The sequence below is a fragment of the Cygnus atratus genome, chromosome 4 (genome assembly GCF_013377495.2).
Source record: "Cygnus atratus isolate AKBS03 ecotype Queensland, Australia chromosome 4, CAtr_DNAZoo_HiC_assembly, whole genome shotgun sequence".
NCBI classification, from domain to species: Eukaryota; Metazoa; Chordata; class Aves; order Anseriformes; family Anatidae; genus Cygnus; species Cygnus atratus.
Window position 1 is genome coordinate 50862186 of NC_066365.1, and position 26185 is coordinate 50888370.

The 26185-nt window shown below is 39.6% G+C and overlaps 1 protein-coding gene across 1 annotated transcript in view; it reads right to left on the reverse strand.

The window, feature by feature from the left end:
- GABRB1 (gamma-aminobutyric acid type A receptor subunit beta1) overlaps window positions 1-26185 on the reverse strand; it is a 122383-nt gene that overhangs the window by 9904 nt on the left and 86294 nt on the right. The window contains exon 5 of the mRNA XM_035550009.1: window positions 19960-20042. Within this exon, the coding sequence (XP_035405902.1) occupies window positions 19960-20042 (83 nt within the window). The remainder of the gene's footprint in view (window positions 1-19959; window positions 20043-26185) is intronic.

Genomic DNA, 26185 nt, shown 5'->3' on the forward strand with positions numbered 1-26185 from the left:
TACCAATTGATTTGAAATAACCCATCTCAGGGGTGTCACGCTGGGTGCTCTGCGTGGCTGGTTTTCATTGCTTTCAGGTAGAAGCCCAGGAGCTTCTCATTGAAAAAAGTCGAGACAGCTGCTTGGTGGTGGGGCTTCAGTAACTGCTTTAAAGGCACGGCACACAGACATGGGGCCAACGTGAGCCACATACGTGGTGCAATACTGAAGGGCAGAAGCAGGAACTGAAAACTGATGAATTTTTTAAAAAGTCAGGGAAATTTTAACTTCCTTTTCTTGCAAATCTGTATTATAAAAGTATATTGAATATTTCCCTCTTTTTAGAAAGATGCAGCACAATAGAGGAAAAGGTAAGCTATTATCTCACACTGAAAGCGTATTGATTATCCGTTGGCTTGGTACCACACGGACATCTGCTACGTGAGGTAGCAGTCGCAGTTATCGCTTTGTCTTTAGGGGCTGGTACCAGAAAGAAGAACGGTGTGAGCACTACCCAAAAGTTTACAAGTGCTTGATGCGAAGTGAACCAGGGGAAGGCTTAGATGTGAGAATCAGGGCTTCTGCTTCAGGGTGTGGAAGAAAGTGATGAACCTGCTTCTTCTGCCCTGTGCCATCAGCTGTGGCCTGCTCCACACCCCTCCCTCCAATTTTGCACCAATTCTGCCTCTTCCTCAGCCAGTGTAGAGATATACTGATAATGAGAAAGAGCTGATGATGGTTTTTATCCAGGATCATTCACGTTTCTTAAATCTGCTTTTAGACGAGTAATCGAGCAGGAACGCTGCCTGTGGTTTTGAACAGGCAGCACACAGGATTTCCTTGGCAGTCCTTGCAAAGATTTGGGGGCCGGATTCCCACGCGGGGGCGCCCACGCACCGCGGAGCGCTGCCTCGATCCCGCGCCCTCCCTCGCACAATTACTACGTGATTGCCAAGATTTTTTTAGAATTTATTATTATTATTATTAATAAATCTTATTTGATATGTGTAAGCCTTTGTTTGCTCTCTAGATTCTTTCCCATCTTCAAAACCATTAAAATGTGTTTTATTGCTCAGCTCCAGACATTAAGCTTCTGCTTCCAAGAAAATAATGTCTAGGAATGGTAATACAGTCCTTGATGTGGCAACACTTCGTTTTGTTTGCTTCTGGACCCGCAGCTGAAAGCTTAAGGGAAAATACTTAGGCAGAAGTGCCACAGGTCTAATTGGATTTGAACATGGCAAGAACTGGTTATGTATAAATCTTGCTGTTCACAGAAAAAAATGCTTTAGAAATGTTATATAGCAGACGTTAACAGTGTATTAGATGTTAATGCCACCAGACTGCTTTATTTTCCACTGCATTTTTTCTTGCCACCTCAAATACCTCCGGGATAAATAAAGATTCATATTACATTAACTTCACAAAGTCATGGTTCTATTCCTAGGACCCATTCCACAGAGATGTACAAATGGAGCCCCCTTTCTTCCATCTGCTTCTTCATGGTAGGCAGCTCTGAACACCAAGCAAAAGGATCTCTTCCTTAGGGATCTGAGTCTAAATAGGGCGTTTCAAAAGAATATTTCCAGTCTGTGTGCCCTAAACCATTCTGCCTTGTCTAAGGACATGGAGCTGGAGCTCTTTTTTTACTGGCTCATCCCTTTCCTAACGACATGAAGTTTAATGTGATTGCTAAATGTAGTTTTACAGCATCATTTTTCTTGTTTCATATAGCTACCATTCCTCTGACAGTATTTATGACGATAAAACATTTTTTCTGCACACTACAGAGGTGATCCGTACAGTGGTAAATTGATGGTTTCAGCTGAAGCCCAACGTGGGACTGGGGCACCATAGAGCCAAATGTCTGATTGGAATACAATGTCACTAGTTAACATTAAAGTGGTAGAATTGCTTGAAATGGCTCCCTGTCACTGTGTTAGACTGGGTGTTTACATCTATAAGTGACTTATTTCTTTATTTCTTTATTTATTTTCAGTGAGGAATACAGGCTGACCCAAAGGAAAGCAGCCTTTTACTTTCTATAGGCAGATGGCAGATTGTAATGTGGGATATGAGTCAGAATTTAGCCTAAGCAATAGTGACCCAAATGAATACTTGGTTAGATTGCTGCAGTATAACAAATTGTCAGTTATTTAAGAAGGTTTCTCAAATAAAAATAAATCTAACATATGGGGGAATCTGTTCTATCCCAGTTGGAGACATCATTTCCTATCCATTAGAAGCAAAAAGTAAATGTTATTACTGCACAAAGTTACTCTTGCAGCATTCTAATCTAGTTCAGGGAGTGAATTATAACCTTGCCTTACTTTGCAAACACCTTTAGTATCAGTTTATTTTTCCTTGTTATCTTGTTTTGCCCCTTTAACTTTTTACATCTCATTTGCCATCAAGACTTGATACGAGGTTGGAAGTGCTTTGGGAGAGGAAGTGTTTGTTTTTGCTTAATATCTCTTTAATGGCTAACACAGCAGGACTTCTTGGTATTACTGTAGTCTCAATAAATGGAAACATTTCAGAGCCTCTTGAAGGTTTGTGAAAGAGTCATATGAGTAGTGAGACTTGTACTAAAAATGCCTTACCAGTTTATTTGTCTCCTGGATAATGTCAGTGATGTCAGAGCACCTACTGAGTCTAAAATATAGATAATACTGTTCACAATCAGAAAAACACAATAACATGCCTTATCTAGTATGGCTTTTGTGTGCAAAAGTACCTCTTATAAGGCATACTGGTATTTTTATTTTATTTTTTTTCCTTTCACTAGTAAGAATTTAATTCTTATTGGCTATAAACAAGCAAATCAAGGAATTATTAGGAAAAAATAAGCAAAATCCTTTAAACTTTCATATGCTTTCCAATCCATGTTGTGCTATATCTTGACTATTACATGCAGTTTTCTTTCTCCATAACAGATTTACTAAATTGGCTGCAAAGAAGGGCAACTGGGATGATTAAGGACAGACTTGCTTCCATTGAAGGCAGAACTGGCTCAGGCATGATTCGTCAGCCTGATGTATGAAGGGACTGAAGGATTGTTATGACAACAGTCTATGAGATCACAAATTAGCATGATGAACTTGAATAGGAAGCAATTATTCACAATCTCTTACACTTCCAGATCAAGAAGGCAATAAATGGCATTGCCTAGTGGTTGGTTTGAAAGAACTACAGGGAAATATGCAGATAAACTGCAGAACTCTTTGCAGAAGGTGATATGATGTCAAAAGTTTATGCTTATTTGGAAGCTATCATATATTCACAAAATAAAAATCTGTCAGGTTATTAAATATAATGATACTATTTCTGACTTCAGTGCCAGAGATATGACTTGGGATTTGAGACATTTTGATGACTTGTCTCAAAACTAGCAGCAATGATATTGCTTTTCAAACTTCTTAAATGAAACTAGCATTCAATATGTGCTCCGGACTAGTTAACAACTGAGCAGTGTCTACTTGTGCAGACAGGATATTTGTGTAATTGCACAGATGCCCAACTGCTATTTACAGATTAGCCCTGATAAGAATAGCCTTCATACATTAGTTTCTACACACTTTTAGCCAGTTTCTCAGTTTATAATCTAACTTTAGTGGCTCTTAAATGTGGTCTTTTAAAATGGAGCTTTAGTGACTCTGGTAGTTACAACTGCTGTTGATCTGTTTGTTTATCTGCTTCCATGTTTCTCATTTCCTGGACTGAATCCTATTCTGCTGTGAGGTTGAAACCAGCAAACTTCTTAATTCCTAATGTTCTTGTCTGAAGGCTATACAGCAATCGATAAGAGCGGAAGCTATGCATGCAGAGATGAACTCCCCTCGCCCTCCATCCAGATGGACTTCTGCTGGTACCAGAATAGCCCTGTGAGTGTGGCACTCAGAAAAAAGAGTATATTTCTTTACAGTTTTAGGTGTCAGAAATCCCAGCCTTGTTCCCTTGCTTTCTTTCTGAGATGCTTTTTTCCTGAATCTGTTTTGAGCTTTCACTTTCTTCCTTTCTTATTCTCCTTTGAAATGGACACTTAAACAAGATACCATGTCAATCTACAAAAATCTACATCTCAATCTGCAAAAAGTTGAACCAAAGCTCCTGGCTGCTTTTGGTGAGGTTAATCTGCTTTTTTTTTTTTTTTTTTTCCTTACTGCTCTCTGTTTTATCTTCTACCCTTTAACCCTCCCTGGTTTGATGAGAAGCAAAAAAAGACATATTTGGGAGCAGCAAAATGCCACCACAAACTGGTTCTACTCCAATCCTGGCAGTGCCAGCTGGGAGCTCCTGACTCTGGACAGGGGACATCAGTGCAACCTCCCCTAAGAAGCCAAGTGTTGCAGTCCTTCACCTTTTGTGCTATCTCAAAAGGCTTCCACTCCATCTTGCTAACCAGATGAAGGTAACCTGCTTTCAGTGTTGTCAGGAGCTCATTTTGTGTGGAGATTTTGTCTGATGTAAACCACTCTTTTCATCCCTTACTTTGCTGCTCTTTATTTCTCGTCTGGAACTGCTATGCACTGCATAGCTATGTCAGTCTGAGCTATAATCCTGGAAGTTTTTTTCTGACAAGTTGCTTGACAAAGTTAAAAAGAGAACAACAATATATATAAGCATATTATGTAAACATTAGCAACAGAGGTCCAGCTGCTTAGCATTCAATTAATTTAGTTCAGTCAATATTGCATGGTACATAGTTTTGTCTGCTTGTATTGTAAACACATCTTGCCCTTGAGCACTTATTTCATTTGACTAATTAAGATCTACTTCTAAGTGCTCCCATTTTGTTGCCAGGCAGATTCTCCCAAATTTGGGTACAGCTGTTGTGCTCTGTGAAGAAACCATTTGAAGTCTAGGTCCATCTGTTTTGTTCTCCATTGTGTCAGACCAAAACCTGTGCTTGCTGAAGGCAGCAGAGCCTCTGACTGTATATGAATCAAGACACTGCATGTTTTTTACTTATGCCAGCATGGTTCATGCAAGTACACCTTATATTTCTGTGCAATATTTTTTGCCCCCCTGGATGTGGTAGTGAAAACCTTTTTAAAATTTTAACTACTTAATTCAGTTTCTTAATTTTTTCAGAGAGGTAAATACTGAGGCAAGTACTAGGCCAATGAGTTTGGGCTTTTTAGATAAACTATGAGAATGAAGTTTTCCTGGTGGTTTTGTTCAGTGTTCTGACTATGTAAGATGCTGAATTTTCATTTCATGAACAACTGTAGAAAAGAAATTAAAGTAACATTGAGCTACATGAAAATTTTCATTCAGCCAAAATTAAGAATGAATGAAAAAAGAACTTTTCTAAATAAAATTCATTTCAAATAAAAATTCCACCTATTTTGACTTTGAAAATTAAATATTTTTTTTTAAAGAAAAAAATATATAATGCACACATATTGTGCATGTATTACACTTTTTCTGCATGCATATCTTGGGAAAACTGTTGCACATTACTGAATTGATACTTCACTGGGGAAAAAGCCTGGCCTGAAAAACACTCTGCTGTTCTTTGTGATGTTGTTACAAGACCATGAAATGAAATGTAGATTGATTTGACAGTTCTAAAACTTTTCATGCATCTACTTTACCATTGTAGCCATAGGTAAATACTAAATCTGTATTGTCAGGTATGGAGTAAGAAAGTCCTACAAAGAATCAAAAGTTAAGGAAAAGTACATCTAGATGTGTTCTTGATAAATAGATTTATAACTGTAACAAGAAAAAAAAAGAAAAGAAAAAAGAAAATGAAACTTCAGACTGATTTCTGGTCTTTGTTCTACAAAAATTACTCTCATTGCTTATGAAGCATATATGACATCCTCTCCTGAGGAAATGTACCTCCATGAAAGCATGGAGATACATCTGCACAATTTCAAACACCTTAGCACATACTGCAGGTCACAGCAGGGCTAAAAAGTGCAGGTTACCAGCATTTTTGTGACTGCCTGTGTTGCAGAGATTGAATTTGTGCTAGCAATGATTGGTAGAAAAATAGCAAATTTCAGTACAAAGTAACAAAATTCTGCTACTGTTAAGAAAATACACACAAAACATACACTATTTTTCATCCATAGATTAAATATGATACAAAACCAATCCATCTTCATTTTGTAGGGAGACTCGAAGTGCAGAACAAACATAGCATACTTTACCAACATATTATATTCATTTCACCTCAAAAAAAAAAAAATAAAAAAGAAAGGTAAGCCAAAGAATACAGGGTTATATAGAGAAATGTTAGGTCTTACTAGCCCGATATGTCTGGACAGCCTGGATCAATAATCAGAACTAACAAGCTGCATGTTCCCCGGGACAAAAAGCAGGCTGGATTCAGGAGGAGAGTACAGGAGGTGAGTGGCTTCATCTGATGATTTTAAATAGAGAAGCAGACTCTTTTAGGTGGGTTATGTACAAAATCTGCTTGGTATCTGCCTTTTTTTGTGGAGGCAGATGTGCAGCACATACTCGTTAGTGGACTAATAGGGGGTGATGATGGAGGGGCAAGCTCTCCATAGAGAGGGAAGGTCCAAGGTCTTGTAATCAAAGGACACTGGGTAATTTTTTGTGTGCTTAATCTTGTTGATACAAATTCCAGCCCACAGTGTGTGAAATATTTGAATTAAAGGTTTTGTTGCTTTGACCCTAAATGTGAATTCAAATAAGGCTGTCATGCTCTGTGTGGTTTGGATTAGAAATGGTAATATGTTAAATAACCGTGTGTTTTCTCAGGAAGAGCTCTCCATAGGTAATTTAGTGTTCAGAGGCACTTACAGAATACAAATGAATGAGAATACAGAGAGATTGCTGAAATGATCAGCCATATATTCTGAGTTAAAACTCAGTCATTGATGGTATTAGCAAAAATTGCATCCCACCAGTGGGAATAGAGATGCTGGGTAACAATTCAACAGCCTTTAGGTGTTGCTTCATTAGCCCATATCTATACTTAGAGTAATTGTGCAGCCTTTAGGTTTTCCCTGGCCATCAGCACTATGGCTATGCAGACCTGATCCTGGCACCCAGTGCCTCATATGAAATGAATCTTTGCTTAGCTCCATTTCCACCTACAAGCTAATGGGCAGTTTTTCATTGTACAAAACAGCCTTGCACTTCGGTGTTAACAGATATTCATAAGACTGAGTTACAGAAACATGCTCCCTGTGTGGCCAGGGAGATTGGATTTGTGATTGGGAAAACTTAGTGCTGCTATTTCTAAGGATGAATCGAAGGCTGCCAATCACCAGAAAACATGAATTCAATGAAAAATAATATAACCATGAATGAACTCTTCAAACAAAACTGAAATGCTCAATGTTTTCTTCTTGAAATTTCCCACACACAGTGGTTTGCTCATAATGAGCAATGTTTCTTTGTGCAGTCTACTTCTGCATGTCATGTTTGTTACTTGACATTTATGCAGAAGATGAATCTGCATCAGCAAAAGCTGTTAGAAGTGGTAGCAGAAAGCTAATAGAGGAATATTTAAGAATTTTATCTGATGGACTCAGTTGTGCTTTCAGTTCTGCAACCTGGTTCCTGACGAGTGGAGGTCTGGTACATGAATGTACAGCCCAATTAGTAATTAACTACTTTGTGCTCATGCTCCACCAGGTTGGGTAAGCAGTCTTTCAGCATAGTGACTTGAAGCACTGTGTTTTGCTTATTTGTATTATTGCAGTGTCAAGGAGCCATAGGTGAAGTTCAAGACAGACTGTACTGGCGCTGAACAGAGAATTTCTCAAGATTTATTACATCTGTATACTCAGATGCATTTGGGGCAAGAATTCATTCTCATGAATTGAAGTGAATCCATGAGTACCAGAATCTCCCAATTTGTGCTGGGTTTTATTTTATGCAGCAATTCACACCTTGGCAGAGGACAAGTAAATTCATAAACCGTACTTAGGGCTGTAATATCCTAGCACAACTGCGTTATCTCAAAGCACAATATGCGAGCTCTGCAAAAGATGTGATATGACCGGGTTTGGAGATTATTTTTGCTGCTTCTCTGACTACAGAAATATAGGCTCATGTACAAGCACAGCTGTTTCCTGAGAAATCCACTCCTCCTCTAAATGAGCCCCTATTTTTGAAAAGTGAGCCCAGCTTGGCTCTTTCTGGTCACTGGGGGACAGCCTGGTCCCATCAGTGGCTCTGAGGCTGCTAAGAAGGGGCAGAAATTTGCAGAACACTCGCTGTAATTGACTCTGCCTTCTGCTGTGTGCAACAGAAGAGGGCTTCAGATACACTGGCTAGGTGACTAGCTTGGCTAATTTCATGTGCTCATGCAAGTACTGAGTGTCAAGTGTTTGCTACCAAAATCTATGGATCTGTATAGCTATCCATCCTTTTGAAAATAAAAAGGGAAAGATATCTAAACTACACTGTCAGCACCTGAGTAACTTCTAAATTTGCGTGCAGTGTACAGATGCATGGTGAAAGTGAAATGACTAGTTTCTAACCCTCTAGGGAAAGAAATCTTTCCAAAGTGTGTGAACAGAGCAGTCTCCATTGCTTAATACTAGTGTACTGTGAAGAATGGATTATTTTGATTTAGCGACTGACTTAAGTTATGAAGGGTAAGTAATGACTGAAACTGAGCCAAAACAAACAAACAAAACCAACAAAAAACAACAAAAACAACAACAAAAAATAAAATTTGTCATGAATAAACAATACAAAATCCCATTTGTGTTCAGTATCATTATCAACAAGGTATTTGTGAATCTGCCTCTCAGAATGTCTGGAAAAAATAAAAAATAAAAATAGCAACAACTTGGTCAGCTCTACAAGCTCTTCCCCTTGCTGGGCTTTCTGTCCCCACTGGTGTTTGTTGCTGTGGGTGCTCGTGCTGTATCTTTAAAGCCACTCTTTTTTTTGTTGCCAGTGCATTCTCTGCAACTTTGAAGGACAGCATTTCAGCTAGGTTAGGAGATAATGTATATCTACACATTGTTGTGTATGTGCAGAGCCTCTGTGGACGATTGTTCAGCAGTGAACAGACAGTGATACAAGCTCAGCATGTGTATCCTGCAAAGGATATACAGAGGGACTCAGGACATGTTATCTAAATGTCTTTAGAGATGATTATGGTGTGTTTTGAATTGCTAAATGTGCTCTTCCCCAGGGAGTGGTCAATTTGTTGTCCCAGTGGGCAATACCAGCAGCACGAGCATGCTGACTTCCTTGCAACTCTTGCAGAGATGTTTCCTATACAGTACCTTCCTTGTTTTATGAGCATGCTGCGATAAAATATGTTTAACTGTTCTTTTGCAAGGGTTTGTGGGAGCTAGTTGCTTGAATATGCCATTTGAACCATGACAAAACCCTTGTGAAATGTAGCATTTTGTGCATGTCATGGAGCAGAAAGCAATGGGAGTACAAAAGCAGCCATGGATTATATGTTAACTGATGGAGGCACACATGCATGCTGGTTACTGCCGTGAATGGGATGAAATGCTAAAATCCTTGTATCCCTTATAGCAGGCAGATTAAGTCAGAGAGAGGCTGGCAGAATTGCCCACTTGGTAAGATTGCTCCTACAAATGTCTGCAAGAGTGATTTATGCAGCATGGGCCAAATTAACAAGTCAGAACCTATCCTCCCGCTATTTTTGCTTGCAGAAGGTTGTCTCAAAATTAAGTATGTCAATTTTAATTTTAAAATGCGCACATCAAAACTGGGGAGATTAATGTTTGAAAGATTTAATGAATGGCCAGATTTTGTTCAATTGTAACTCCCTTCTTTTGTTTCACCTTTCCTGTATTTCATATTTAACACCTTTGTGCTGCCTTCCTTGAGGCTGTATGCATTGTGTAACTGCTGTAAACCCACTTCTAAGCACCATCTGACCATTTTTAGCTCTCTCTTAGGTCTGTTTTCTGTTATCCTGATTATATCGAGACAATTTGAATTCTGTATCAATTATTAACTGTTCCACTTTCTTGTTGCTTTTTTTCTATTTTTCCCTATGGCCTTAGGTCTCAGCAAAACATGGGGAGCTGCTCTTGAGCATGTGCAGAAAAGCCATTCATGCAATTGACATGTCAATACCTGTCATCACTATAAATAATTCAGTTTATTAGTAGCTCTATTAGTTCCAATCTGATGAGGCAGAGGGTGATCTGGTGTAACAAGAATATCTACTTCAGCTATGGATGGTCCTGCAACAGCCGCCAGGACTTCGAACTCCTTTTCTTGGGAGCTGTTTTTAAGATGAGGTTTTAAGATGAGGCTTTTAAGATGAGTTCCTCAACTTTCTTGGTGTAAAAGGAGGTGGGAGAGAAGAGAATAAAGGTATCTCAATCTGTGTGGGCTTTGGAAAAGGTGTTGCTGGCACCTACTTCCACTCAGAGGGGCTGGGGAGCTGCTACTAGACAAAGGTAGAAGATGTGGGGGGACAGCTAGTAAGTGCACTCGTTCCCAGATAATTCACTGACAGGAAAAGTCAATAACGTGCTTATGTGTGCAATGTACATATAAATACTTTGCCATTGGGGGTGGATGGTATTTTTCATCTGTATTGTTGTCACTGATTCAGGCATCTAGTTAAGCTTCACAAACATTTGCATCAAATAAACAAAGAGATAAAAAGTAATGGCAACTCCTTAAGCCAGCTTTGACATAAAAGTGAAGTTTCTGTATAATTGTACTCTGCACTGACCAGAAAGAAGAGCATGTTCATGCATGTAGCTGAGGTGGTAAGTCTGTTAAAACCGTACTTCAGGTCTGACTAAGTAAATATAGAAGTCTGAACACTTGGAAATGTCAGTGCTTACTGGCAATGATTTTCTAATGGTTGTGAAATGGCATAGCCTTCTGTGTGGCACTTGCATCTAAATTCAAATGCACACTAGATTTAAGTATAATTTGAGAAAATCTGAAAGATGTGAATGGTTTGATTCATCCGATTGATTTTTTGTTTTCTTCTTATTCTGGAACAGTGCTGTACCCTGATTATATATCAAGCTTTATTCTTTGGTGGACACATATCTCAGAGTATCATGCTTCATGTGTAATTTGGCATTCTTATTTCTCCTGCAGCATTTGGGGAGAGGGGCTTGTGCTTGGATGAAGGAGCAGGGTCCCAGAGCTCTGAATATGTACGGCAGACAGAGGGACTTGGCTCCCATCTTCCAGCATGGCATCTTTGAGTTTAGATTTCCTCTTGCTCTTGCATACGTGGTTTATTTTCTTTTGGTAAGTGGTCCCATGAGTCCTCTGTACTTAGATTACATTTCTTCCAAAAGTAATAAAACAAACAAAACAAACAAACAAACAAAAACCCCAAACTAACAAACCCAAACAAACCAAATTTTGACTCAGTTTTGGCAGACAAAACTCAATGATAGCCTTTGCTCCAGTTTCTATAGATGTCAGATTTGCAGTGATATTGATGGGCTAAGTGACTTTAGAGACAGTTCTCAGAAAGATGAGCGGGTAGGAACTTTTCTGGCTTTTGCATTCGGAAACTTAATCTCAAAAAGATGCCACTGTTTGATTGGCCTGAGTTTCTGGAAAGATGTCTCATTCTTTGTACACCATAGTACACTCTCTCATATTACACTGAACTTAATTTTAGGATGGTTTGGTATTTTAGAACAGCTAAAGGGATTGGCCAGAAGCAGATGACCGCTCTCATTCTCAGCTCTATGCTGTAATAAACGGAGACCAGTCAAAGAGGAGAAAATGAGATTTTTTTAAAATTTTTTTAATTTATTTTTTTTTCTGTAAGGCTGGCAGGGCCCATGGGAAGTGGCACATTCTGGGACATGGGGTTGTGGCTGACACGTCTCACGGAGGAGCAGGGGGAGTCTGACAAGTGAGCGAATGAGAGAAGCTCTTCATTTATGGATGTGACAGAACCCAAGTTTCTGTGGGGAATGGGAGTTGCCCTCATTACAAATGTCAGAAAGATTGAACGTTTTGGAAAAGGCATAGAGATGAGTTTCCTTCCAGCTTTGTTGTTAATTGAGAAGGAGACTTGTGACTTGTTTTTAGCATACTCTGAGCAACCAAATCCTCCATAACACCCATGGGTGCCTGAGGAACGAGGGCTGAGAGCAAGGTGCAGAGTAAATGATGGAAACCCAAATGCACCTGTTAGATCCTAGGAATCCATGGAAAAAAAACAGTTTTCCACTGACTTTCACCAGCACAAAGATGAGGCTGGGCAGGCTGGAGGAGAGCACCCGCTCTGTCCTGGCTGCTGCCCTCTGGATCAAGCAGAGCCCCTTGGGAAGGGGAAATCATGCCTTCTCTGGAAGTGATATGATATGCTTGGTGAGAAGAAGCAGGGTGAGACCAGATCTTTTTTTTTTTTTTCCCCCTGATACTTTAGGGAGAAGGCACAAGTGGATCCATCTCAAAGCTCCTGCTGCTTCAGGTACCAGCACACTCATATTCACCAGTGAATTTTTATTGTCAGGCATGAAAATATTACTAGATATCTGTTGCCTGCAGGCAGGTAAAGGAAAAGCTCTCTGGGAAAGATTGGATTTAAGACAGGCTTTTCATCTCTAATAAAAATAGCCCTTTTTGTTTGAGGTGTAGGTTCTTACATCCATGGTAGTTCAAATGCAATCATACTCTGGATCAATGCAGTCTTGTCTCAAGCAGGGAGCTGTGATAAATCTGTTCAAATCTCATCCTGTCAGACCTCTCTGTGCCAACAGAGGTGATAATGAATGTTTAGGTATGAACACAGTTGTTGTTTCTTCTTGCAACAAACCATCTAGAGGTTCAAGTGAAATATTTTATTGATTGACTGCAATACCACTGTGAGCTGGTTGCTCTTTCATGTAAGCATTACGTATATTTAGTATTATGTCTGTTTTTATATGAAGCAAAGACAGCCATAAAGACAATGGAGTCAAAATGAAATTGTCATTTTCTATTCTGTAACTGACTAAATAAATCTCCCACCTTCCCCCAACTTGGTCTTTTCAGGCTTCTCTGGGCTTGTTCACTTCTCCCACACAAGTGATGTGGTTACTAGGAGAGTGCTACTGACAAGGCATGGTTCAGTGTTGCAATGTAGATTCCTGAATCATGCTGCAGCATTACTGTTGTCATAGAGACACAGATTTTTAAGGCCAAAGGGAGAGTTTTGCTAATCTGCTCAGACCTCTTGTAAAACACATAGCAGATTGCCAGCAAGTAAATAATTTTGCCGAGCTGGAGCACAGCCTGGCTTTCTCTCTCCTGTGACAGTGAAACCAGCTTCACTTGAGATTGGGAGATGCTGGAAGGCAGGCCCAAATGGGATATGATTTATTGTTAGAGTGGTGCTGTCTGCACATCATTTTTCCTGCTGAGTGAAAGCCAGATGCAGGCTTAGACCACAAAGTCATGCCGTTACTGTGATACTTGCAACTTCAAAGAGACAGAGTATTAGAGTAATAACAGTATCCCATCCTAGGTGGTGCAGTGAGGTCAGCACTTGTATTGTAATGAAGGATGCTAGAGTGGGGTGGCTGTGTGCAGTCAAAAGTCTCTGCCAGACCAGCTCTGGCTGATATAGCTGCAGCAGCTTGATACGTGCAGGAGTAGCCCTTGCCACAGGCTGCGTGGTAAAGCAGAACTAACAGTGGGAGGATTTAACATCCTAAACTGTCAAGATGACATCCATCAGAGCTCATGTGAGAGTGCCAAGCAGCCTGGGTAACCTCCAACCAAGTATTAAGCCTCCTCTGTCCAGGGTCTGTTAATCCATGAGAACTGCATTGTGACAGATCCCAGCTCTGCTGACAAAGCAATTCCAGTTATAAAATCCCTTGCTTTTGCACAGACAAATTTCCAGTGGCCATCACGATATTACACACTGAAACAGGTTTAAAGCCTCTGATATGGTCTCCCATCTGCCTCCACAAAATTTGGAGTAAGGAGAAGTGCTCGAGCAAAGCAGTGAAAATTTGTGTGAAGGATCATGTGCAGCCAAAATGCTCTCCTCCTCCTAAATGTATACATCTATCTGGTTGTCAACTGTGCAGAAATAGCTTCTGCCATCCTGTAAGATAGCTTCAGGAAGGCTGGAAATGTATTTTTTTTTTAAGTGAAAATAATCTGCTGGCTCAATATAAGCATGTCTTATCACTGCTCTGGCTGATCTGGAGAGGTTAGATACAGGACAGTGTTCTGGTTCTTTGCGCTCTTCTCCCATTCCTGTGTAGCACCATTGCTTTGCTGCTCTTGGCGGTGCCTTATGCTACTCACTGGTAAGTATTATTAAGGCCAATTCTTAGCACTTTAGATTTTCAAGGGATTGTTTATGGCTAACTCCCACAAAATCCCTAAAAGATGCAATGACTCTGCCCTTCAGTTCACGAATAGAACAGAACAGAACAGAATAGAATAGAATAGAATAGAATAAAATAGTTCTGTAGGAAGGGATCCTCAAAGTTCATGTAGTCCAACTACCTGACTTCTTAAGGGCTGACCAAAAGTTAAAGCATATAAATGAAGGCATTATCCAAATGCTCTTGAACACTGACAGGCATGGGGCATCAATCACCTCTCTAGGAAGCCTCTTCTAGTGTGTTGACCGAGATATGTTCTATTCTTTGAGTAACTTAAGAGCAATTCATCTATGAGACTGCCTGATTCCTCTGGAGCACACTTCTTCTACAGTAGGAGTAAGTCTCACTGCAAACACAGGGAAACTTAAAAGACGGCCGGTTGGTGTGTGCAACAATATTAGCGTGCCCTGTCATTGCTGGAGCTGTACAGGTGCTGTAAACACACTGGGAAGCACTGAACTTTTGGAGGGCCAAATGTATTTCCAGATTGCTTGGTTTAGATGAGGGGAAACACACTGAGACAGGGAGAGGACTCTCACAGGTGCCAACTTCCTGCCACCTTGTTGGGACGAAGGAAATCCTGCTGCTCTCATTTTGATGGAGAGCTGTGGGAAGGAGTGGGGACAGTGTAGCAGCCCTACTTTCCTTGTGTGTGGGACTAGAAGAACAGGAAACAGTCCTGATCTGCTTATAAAGCTCAGGGATTTTTTAGAGACATTTAACAATAATGTGAGGAACACATGATCCTTCTTGGGCATGGTCAAGTGTCTTGGCATTTATTTATCTGTCAGGCTTTTGCTTGCTGTTTCTATTGCAGAGTTGTATTGCTTGTGATTGCATCTGCAGGCATGCACCTTCATGCATCCTTAAGCTGTACATTTACACCTGCAGGTCAGTGGAGGTCAGTTTAACAACTACTTCTCTTTAAATGTAGGATAGATAATTTACCAGCTCATACAGATCTTTGACTTAGTTTATATTCTGCCTTTGACTTTTTGCTTAACTTCCTAATTGTTGTGTGCATATTCTACAGGCACTGAACTCTCCTTATAAACATTTCTCTTCATTTCTGAGCTCACTTACAGAGTCTCTCCTGACCAGATATAATTTAAAGGGTGGAGATGAGGAAGGATCATTCACTTGGAACAAAAATTTCAGACAACTAATAAGAAAGAGAAGATTCTTATTTAGTGCAACTTACAGTGCTTTAATCGACAAAAATGGAGCCATGCCAGTTTTCACCAGCTGAAGATCAGACCTATTTCTTCTATGTCAGATTACATGCTGTTGCCAGCTACTAGGTTTAGGGCTATCAGTATTGCGCAGTTTTACACATCTATACAGGTCTTTTTGCAGTCTATGTGTTTAGTTTCATTTATTGTTTTCCTTCTGCATGCACAAAGCTTGCAAGATTACTGACAGCACTCAGGAAAAAAATGTTGTTAAGAAATAAAGTTGGGATTTAAAAAAGGTCAGTGTTAACTCTTATTAAATTCCTGCTGAAACCAAAAAGACTGTAGGTAGCAGCAGAAGAAAGTTGGTGGCAACTGCAACATAGATGACACCTCCTCACTGCTCTGGAACACGGTGCCTTGTGGGTTAAGCATATCAACAGTGTAAACACAATATAAAGATGACCACAACCACTTTCCAGTGCTTTGGAGATGGTTCAACAGTGCACATGGTTCACAGTATCTGTCTATTGGTAAGAGATGCTCCTTAATCCTACACAGGCAGATCCACAATAGCTTAGTGATTACAGCACTGCCTTCCCTGGCCCTTTTATTTAAGGACAGCTTATTTTAATTCTTGTCTCTCTCCAACCTGAGATGTATAAGATTTTCCTTCAAAAAGATATATATATATATTTAACCAAGAATATGCTAACAATTTTATTTTCATCCTAGCTCTGCAAAGATTTATATAGTGGCACAGTAGAAAGCTGGATAGCTGAAGTGGAATGCAGGAACTAGAGTGAGAGGTTGAAGATGGGAATCTCACAAACTGGTTCTGTCATGGAAGAAAATGTCACATTTCTGGTGTGTGTGGCACTAACAGAGAGGCAGTGGTCATGGCTATTACCTGTTAATTCACATCCATCCTGCCCCTTGGTAGCTTTCAAGGAGATTAATGGGGACTACTAAGTGCTGAGTACTCAGGATGACTGGTTTTCTACTGCTTAAAAGCCTGAGAATGAGGCAGCCTGGTCTTCAGAAATGTGTCCAGAATGTTCTTCTTCCAAGTACATCGTCAATAAGTTTCAAGAGTTTTAGAGATGCATAAGAGAAAAGCTGGGGGTGCGTTAGAAAGACATATTTTTGATGGTGAATTGTCATAGATTCCAGGGTTCCTGGTATATACAATACCTGAAAATTTCAGTAGTAGTTATGCATGCTTCTGCTTTTGTGCAATCATTCTTTTGTTAGTAGAACTGATCTAGATACTCATTAGAAGTAACGCATTATACTAATTTTGACCTGCTGGAAAATTATGAATAAAGATTTTGCTGATTTCTCTGAATTGGCTCAACAAGTATTAACATATCAACATATATACCTTTGGAGGCTTGAATTATTTGTAGCTAGTGTTCAAAAGGTGTGAAAAGCAATTTTCTTTTGCAGATGTGTGACTGGCCACATGAGTGACGTGGTATTTTCTCATCCCTGACTGTGCTAGCATTTTAATTGCTTATTTGATCTAATGCTGATTTTTGATGAAGTCTCAATGATAGTATCAAGCCCATTCCCACTGAGTCCCTACGAAAGTTCATTTATGTGAAAGTTTGTGAATGGAGAGGTATGATCCAGCCTTTTCCAGTTATTTAGGCTGTTGGCTGATACATGATCATGTACTTTGATCAGCTTTAGTCACAATTGGACTGGAAACTTCCATCAACTATCTTCCAGCAAATAAATTCAGGTATGAATTCAGTATGAAAGAGACTTCAGTACAAAGTCACCAATTTGATGTCTGTGGTACCGTATATATCAATTTCCTCTGCTGATCAGCTAGAAACTCTACTGAAGAGATGTGTTATGCACTTTATTTTGAAAATCAAGAAATGACTTATTTTCCAAATGCATTCGTTGCATGTCCTGTTAAATTTAAGCTGGAAGATGAGCCAAGCAGCAGCAAGCAACATCAACAAAATTGTTCTGTGCCAAAAAAGGCAGTAGTGAACTGCCAAGCCCAAGGACAAGCATGAGAACCATGCAGCTTAATGAGCGGCTCTGTATGTGGTGGATTATGAAGTTCAGCCACAGTTTTGCTCCAGCAGAAAGTAAGTGGGGAGAACAGTAGGATGATGGGCAGCACTGGACAGGGAAGTTAATGTCTGACTACTGACTGATTCCCAGAGAAGAGCAGAAAATATCTGTATACATGGTCATATACAGGTCTGTGGGTTTGTGGTGCCTCAGTAAACTCAGAGCAATGTAGATATGGACAGTGCTAACTGAAAGCAGAAGTACAGGGAAGGTTCATGTATGTTTGTCTTATTCACTACAGGCTCATCAACTTGCCCGGCTTGCTCTGCTACTGTCTCTTGTGGGGAGTTAACTATGGTGCACAACCACTATGTTCTTCCAGAGATTTCCATGCTCATATTGAATGGAGAATAGAGAAGATGTAATTGTGGTGACTTGTGACTGCAGGTACTGATGTGCTTCATGGGAACCTTGACAACATTGCCTCCCTGCTTCTCTTTCTGATATGTCTGCCTGCAGAGCCAAAACACTAGTGTCTTAAAAATAATAGATGCTCTTTTTGAATTTCTAAGGAAATAAGTTAACTGATTCTGTTCAGACAGTGCTCTCTCTGGAAAAAAAAAAAATCATTAAACATGCTTGAAATGTTTACTTGGTTATAATCTTTTGCTGGTGGAATAAAAAATTTGTTCTCAACCTGGCACAGAATTTCTAAAATCACTATAAAAGCATATGCTGGGAAAAACAGCAAAAGGAAATAACTCTTGGGGAAACATTTTAAGTTTCTTACCAAACAATTTAAAATCTAAATCAAAAGCTGCTGCTCTGCTGATTATATTAAGGCTGATATTGATTATCCACTTACAAAGAAAAAAATTACTTGAGTATGGAGAATAATTTTGTAGATACATGCCCATTTAAATGCTTTAAATAAGACACATTACTGGTGCTATCAATTAAAAATTATTAAGAAGTGTAAACAATAGGCTGACAGCCCATCTTGCCTAATCAGTGCTCTAGACCAGGTATATGCTTTTCTCAGTGCCTGACAATAGCCACTTCACAGATATGTTGAGATACATAACATGTATGTATATTCAACTGATAAAAAAATTCTGTAGTTTTATTTTGGGGGCTGCACTTCCAAATAAATTATTTCCCAGCAATATTTTCTGTGTCTCAAAGTGTTTTTTTCTTCTTTGGTTTAGACTAATTTATTTTATAGTTGTATTACAATACTATTAAGCATTTTATACTTGAATATTCCAGTGTTTTGGCACTATGGAAATCTTTTTATTTGTCAAAATCTAAATGATTGAAGACTAATGGAATCTCTCTGAAAATTCATACTGTGAAGTTTTTTGGAATTTAACCTCTTTTCAGTTACACAAAAGCTTATATCATGAGTTTCTGCAAATGGAAACTGTACTTCCTGGGCTTTAAGATCTTTGAATAGGATGTGCTATGAACAATAAAAAAATTGCTGTTATTGATGATATAAATGTTAGGAAATAATTTTGTTAGGCAAGGAAGAATCCTTAATCCTAGATCAGCATGTTTCTATTTATTTAGTTGTTCAAAATATCCATCAAACAGATTTAAATGCTAAAACTGTTATTTCTCTTCTAGTGAGCTAAAACAAAACACTGAATGTGAGGAAATCTGTTAATATGTTCTAAAATCTGATACCTTAGAAAATAGTATTATTATAATAAAAGATTGGTTAATTATAACTGTAATTTTGCAACAGTTGTAATGTGGCAAACTAAAATTCTTAGAAAACTGTTGCATTATTTTGCATTGGACCCTACTTTATGTAGTCTTAATAACTTTGCTTAGGCAGACCGCTCTGTCCTTGGTGTCAGTAGTTGGCTTGACCTAAGACAGAATAAAGATTCTTTTCGAAAACCTGAATAAGCTTTTCTCTAGAGGCTGGCCTCGTAAAAGATCTGAAGACTATATTAATAAAAATTTGCAACTGCATGACTTGATCTTACACTCATGGAAGACAATGGCAAAGCTCTTATTAACCTCAGTGCAGAAGGATTAAGTTGTTTCCTTTTATAACCTCCAAGCATTTTGATAAGAGCAATTGATCGATCCTCCCAACATCATGTGGGGCAGTTGTTAATCTTGATGTTAGAGATGATTGCACTGAGGTGAAGCACTGAGCGAATAGGCGTTGAAGATGGGCAGTGCTCTGCTGCTGTCCTCTGATCTGCTCATCAAGAAGTACTCTCCCCCTTAACTCAGCAAGAGGTTTTGAAAGACATCGTACAAGTTTGGATCAACAAAATATTGTGAAATAAGCATGTTTTAGCTTATACACTGTAGAAAGATATGTTCAATGTGCAGGCTCACTGGATGTAAAATAGTTGAACAACTTTCACCTGCTTTGTTTAACCCATGATTGCCTTTCAATCCACTGATGTTATTTAGCCAACCCTCTCCCTCCAATAACTTACAACTTTCAATTTCTAGTGTGCAATTTTGTTCATCCAGAGGATATCTGCGTAGATCCATCATGCAAGCAGCTGTTGTTGTGATCCTGCAAGAGGAGGGTGAAAAAAATCAGGAAACTTGAAACCACATTTGACTTGTTTGAGAAGGTAAATTTTTCTGTAGCAGCTTTTCTTATTTGTTTAAATACTGAATGGTGGTGCACAAGGATTGTTGGCATACAAAATGGCTTGTAACTCATGAATAAATAAGTTCTACAGCACAACATACTGGTTACAGTATGAAGCATAGAAGGATATGCTGAATATCATAGAGCAGGATTTTGACTGAAAACTTTACAGGCAAAAGTGTAGTGTCTTGAAGAATATTTTTTGAGATTTCTCTTTGGACATCTCATTTTTAATGTTCTCAATTCAATATCTTCAAATTGGTTTGCATGTGTTTTTATATAACTAGTATTTACATACCTCTCTTTTTTCATTTTTTGTCATCTACTGCATTTTAAAATTTGTCTAATATGTATGCATGTTTTCATTCATGCTGTGGAAGTACTAGTAATATCTGAATCATTTTTATGGTTTCATAATCAGTTTATCATTATAATAATTGAACATCACCTCATAAAAATGGCAGAATGACATCAAAAACTTATGAAATGTAACATTGTCTTGTGGTTAATTAAGAAAGTTACTTGCAGTAGTGCTTTCAAACTCACAGAAGTGAGTTGGCATCTGCAGTTGTCTTTTTTGTGTTTGTGTGATAGAAGGGTTCTTACCTTCTTATAAAACTTCTGAAGTTGTAAATGGGCAAACTTGGCTTGGAATTTTATTGGCCTCTCTCTCTTTCTCTCTAAAAATTCCTACCTAAGAAATGTCTTTTTTCTTGATCTAGATATGGTCCTGTTTCATGGTAATTGATACCACAGGATCATATCTGGAGGTTTTATTTTTGATGTGCTGGAAGTCAAGCATGTTTACATGCTGTATGGGAATGATAATTTGTGCTGTCACGGAACTGATAAAAATAAAAGGAAAAAAGAAAAGCCACGTGCTTCTTTACTCTGACACATTTCAAATTTCCTAAATCCACAAAATCCATCTATCTACCTGCACTGTCTACGAAATGATGTGACAGAGAAACCAGTCCATGAAACTACTGTATAACACTGTGTAAAATACCATATTTCTGCTTTTCCTGTGAGGTTGATTTTTGTCTCGTGTTGCACATTGAATTGTTTTGCATGTTTCTTAATGGGTTTTGCATTTGTCATAGAAAATGTTGAAGACTTCAAGAGAGGTAGGACCTCATTTAGTTTAGTGTTGTGCTAAACATGCCTTACTGAGAGACACTGAGAAGACATGCAGTAATGATTTGTCAGACTCCTACTTAGTAAGGCTTAAGATCATACATATCTATATGCTAACACTAGTCACAGTTAAATGATTTTTAATGAAGGTTTCACAGGACAATGTTTTGTTCCTGATAAATAAATCAGCCTTTAAGATAATTTAGTTCACCAGATTCATTTATTTTCAACCAGATTTATTTAAGTGTTTACAGAAGTAGAAGTTGAGATAGTGCTTCCTAGACCACAGGGTTAGAGTGGCCAACTATTTCTTAATGGCCAGTCTGTCTGTACTCCTAACTTCTGCAGCTTTGAATATTCTACATATGCTATTTAAGCAGTAGCAATCTGTTATTCTTAATAACATCAAGGACTTTTTGTTGACACATGGTTCAATAATAAATAAGACACTTGTAGTATAACTGATATTTAAATGCTCCACATTTTTTTTTCTGATGTAATTCTGGTAAGTCTTTGTTCAAATGCATTGTCTCCTCACTGTGCATAGTCCTTGAGTTGGCTTGGTCCGTCTGACTACTATAATTCAAGAACAAAAATAAATGTCTATATCCCTAAGACACTTCACTGTTAATGGAAGGTGCAGTCTGGAAGTGAATACTTGGATTATGCAGAAGAGAGATAATAAACTATTAGTACTGGTTTCTTGCAGCAGGAAGTAATCCAAACTTGCCCAATCTGTCTCTTAGTAATTTCTCATCCTTCATTCTTGTTAAATCACTCCTTGTCTTTATGCTCTAAGAAAAGGTTAAACAGAAGCACTCTATGATTTCTGTTTCCCTCAGGTCTGTTTCACATTCCCTGTAACACCTGTAAGGCAGTGCACTGTGTATGGGTCAGTCTGTCTGGGGAAAGGGTCCCTAAAGGTGGTGGTGGGGAGCAGCTTTCCATCTCATGGCTCTTCTACCTCTTAGCTCTCTGATGCCATAGCAAGCAGTTGTTTCTAAATGAAGAGGGGAGTGACAGGGTTTTAGCTGAAGTTTGCAGAGATGAAAGCCACACAATGGAAGGTGGGAAGGAAAATTGGAGATCCTTGTTAAGCTGGGGAAGGCTGAAAGCTCATGACTTCCCTCTTGACTTGTAGACCTGCAGCTTTGGACATGGTACTGGGGATGATGAATGGCATCTGTCCAGAGATTTATCAGAACCTGAACCTAGTGCCTATTTAGATTGGAAAAGGCAGGTTGTAGTTTTTGGAAGCTCCCCCCAAAGTGGAGAAACCTGCCAACCCAATGTGGTGTCTCCTAAAGCTGAAGGTTCTTAACCCTTATTGGGAATCTCTGGCTTCCTTGACAAGAGCTACTTGTGATTGCAGTAGGAGTGCTCCAGGATCCAGCAACATTCGTTACCTTTAGTTCATAAATCTAGCTTTCAAGCATTTCTTACTCCCTCATGATAGATCTCAGCCGCGTAAAATTTTTAATTATATTATGCTCTGGGTAACTGTAAAACTTGTTTAAGGAGATAAATTAAACCCATATGCAATCATAGTAATTGCTGTCTTGATAAAAAATAAAATCAGATCTTTTGTTGTAAGCAGAGTAAAAAATGCAAACCTGTTACTGTTTTTACTCTCTCAGTGGAGACAGCAGTTGATGGCTTGCACATGCGCCAGGCACTTAAAAATAAAGATATTTAAATGCAAAATACAAGAGTGTAATGGCAGGAAGGGGAATGCAATAGTTTGAAGATAGGACAAAACTACAATAAATCTGTATTCCACGGGCTTAATCCTGAAAATCCCTGGGCACAAGTGTTTTATGAAAATGGTGGAATATGATGAGGCACTGTAAAAGTGGAAGGGGAGGACTAATCCAGTACTTGAAACAGTTATTTATATCTCAGAGCAGGATACGATTTTTCCAGGATTTCTGTTTATTGACTGTGTTTTAAGTTCTGTATTTTTTCAGTGTTGGGGCTAACATATTCTGTTTGAACAGTGTTTTTTACCCTACTTTCCTTACATTCTTTTGATTCTTTTGAAGGCAAATTGTACAATAGGATTAAATAAAGAAGATATGGTTAGGTAGACATATATCATTATGTTACTCAGTTTCACTCATGTGAAACTCAGACATCCTGGGAAAGCATGAAGTCTGAATCACTAACAGGCAAGGTACATCATATTTGTGAAGAAGAAAACAATGTTTTTTTTAAAAAACTTTTGGCCTTTGAAATTATCTAATCCATTGCTTTGCTTTTATTTCTGTGTGATTCTCTGAATACCATATTCTTGCTATATAATAAAGTTATTTTGGCCCAAAATAAAACTATGTGAAAGAAAAGCATTGCTGTCCAATATTTGCAAAGCAGACTTTGTGCAATACTGTCAGAGGTTTCCCTGCAGGGCAGTAGGTCTTGTAGGAACAAAAGCTAAAGCTTAATATTTTTGGTTAAAACGGCAGTGAGCAGTTAAAGTAAGTTCAGAATGAGCACAGAAAATGGAGTTATGCTTCAGTACTTAGAACATTTAATGAAAATGTTGTCAAAAAAGCTATTCCTTAGTTCTTGAAGAAGAGAAGCAATATTTAATACAGCAAGGGCAAGTAAATGTGGAGATGATCTGTGCTAAACAATGAGAATTATGTTGTGAAATGTTTCCTCCCAGTTGGAGAAAAGGTATCAAACTTTAATAGGTTTGTTCTTTTTCTCTCAGTCAACAGAGCACAAATTTTGAATGTATATGAGGATATGAGCTGGGAAGAACTCATTTTTTTTTCTTTAAAGGCAGACTGAAATCGTCAAAACAAATAAAAAGTAGCCATGCTTCTCTTAACCATTGCAGAGCTGAGGCTTGTAGTACACGCTGGAAATAGACTTTCACGTCCCAGGTAACACATTGCTTCTATTAAATCTGTGTTAATTTCACTTCAGTAATATCAGGGAACTTAATCCCATAGTAACTTTTTGACATCAGAATCCAGTCACATGTCCCTGGTGTAATTGCCTTAATTTTTCAGGAATGTCAAAGAAAGTTTATGCTTAAGATTTCTTGTAGGCAGAAACACTGTACGGGTAGACGAAGGAAGAAAAACTATACATTTGATATACAATTTTTTTTCTTCTCTGTTCATGCTGTGTACAAGGTTGTTATGCCTACCAACACTGTAAATTTCCAAGCAAAGCCTGGGTGATCGGTAGCTGAGTGCTTGGCCCTGGGAGAAAATGTCAGCTCTGAACCTGCAAACATGCCCAACTTCTAGTGCTGGGAGAAGCCCACTTACAGGAGGTACATTTGAGCATTAGCCATGGGTTGGTTTCATGCCTTTTATATAATATAGTATGTACTTGCAAAAGCTATGTTCATTGGTCGGTGTATTGCCTGTCTAATCAAATTCTAGTAAAAAAGAAGTTGTACGTGTTAGTAAGATTAGGACATGCTAGTGCCTTTAACGATCTCATTAGGAGTTGAGAGAAAATTGGATTCTTGGTTCCTGAGCCAGATACAGTAAAAGATTTATGTACTTAGTTTTAGAGATGAGTTCATGACCACATAGAAAACAGTTTTTCTAGATTACAGAATGATTATAATTTGGCTTTTTTATTTTTATATATTTATTTTTAACCAGTGTTAAAAATAAACCCAGGGCACAGGACAGGAGGTGGAGGGCACTCCCTGTGGCCAAGGGGCAGCCTTTCTCTCTGGCAAGCCAAATGGCCCAGGGGAGCCAGCCCCAGAAAAGGGGCCCTCAGCCCCCACCAACCCTCCTCCTTCCTCCACGTGAGGGCATCTTCCAGGCCGCTCCCAACACAGTCATCTTTGACCATGCGTGGGCCACTCCATCACAGAGGCTTGCTGAGGTCACAGCGGCCACCACTGCTCCGCCTTTGCTCCGGGCCCTATAAAACAGGACCCCTGCATCTCCCCACCACTCGCTGAGCTTCTAGGTGCTCTGACAGCCAGCTTGTGCGGCAGGAGGAAGATCAGAGGCAGGGAAGCGAGAGGCAGCCCTCCTTAGTGTGAGAGGACAGCAATGCAGTCCAAGGAAGCACCAAGAAGGAAGGCACCTAACGATAAGGAGAAGTGTCATGGGCAGAGGGGTAGCGCCTGCGGCACAACAGACACCAGTGTCCGAGGGACCTCTGGCGTCCAGCCCACAGACACGTATAAGCGGTGCCACTGGCATCGCAATGATGTGGGGAACACGCTGCCCCCTCAGCCATACAGCAACAGGGGGCCTGGGCCTTCCCAGTGGTACAAAGGTGGCATGGAGCGAAAGCAGGAGCGTCAGTTGGACAGCTGTGTGGAGCAGACGTGTGCCTGTCATCCAGAATACAGCAAGGGACCCAGCCATGGCCATAAAACAAATGGCAGTGTCGAAACCATGCATGGAAGTGAACTGGACAGTGGCATGGGACGTAGGTGTGGAAATGGACGACTCCCTGGTTTGGCACCCTGGCCTGAAAACATACCTGATGGAAGGCATCCTATTTGGGCAGTCCCAGGCAAGGACTGGCTTGTCCTTCTGCCAAACACCGTGGAGCCCATGGAGCTGGGTCCACCAGAAGAGGCAGAGGAACCAATGGAAGTGGATTCACCTAGGCCAGATCAGACCTGGGACTACCCTGGCATGTCTTCACTCTCTGCCATCAGAGGGCACAAACAGCATCGCAGAAGTGCCCAGCGAGCTCCCTACTCAACCCTCAGGCTCCAAGCATTAGCTTGGAGCCACCAAACACCACAGACATCCCGCAGGCTTACCTGCGAGATGCCCCAGCAATAAAGAACTCTGTTGCTGATTCTCAGGGGTTGTGTGAGTGCTTCTTTCCCATCGCCCAGCCCTTGTGCGAGAGGTGCCATCCCTTCTGCACAGAGCCTTGAGGAAGAGCACAAGAGAGGACCCAGCTTCCTTTGGGCTGCTGCTCTG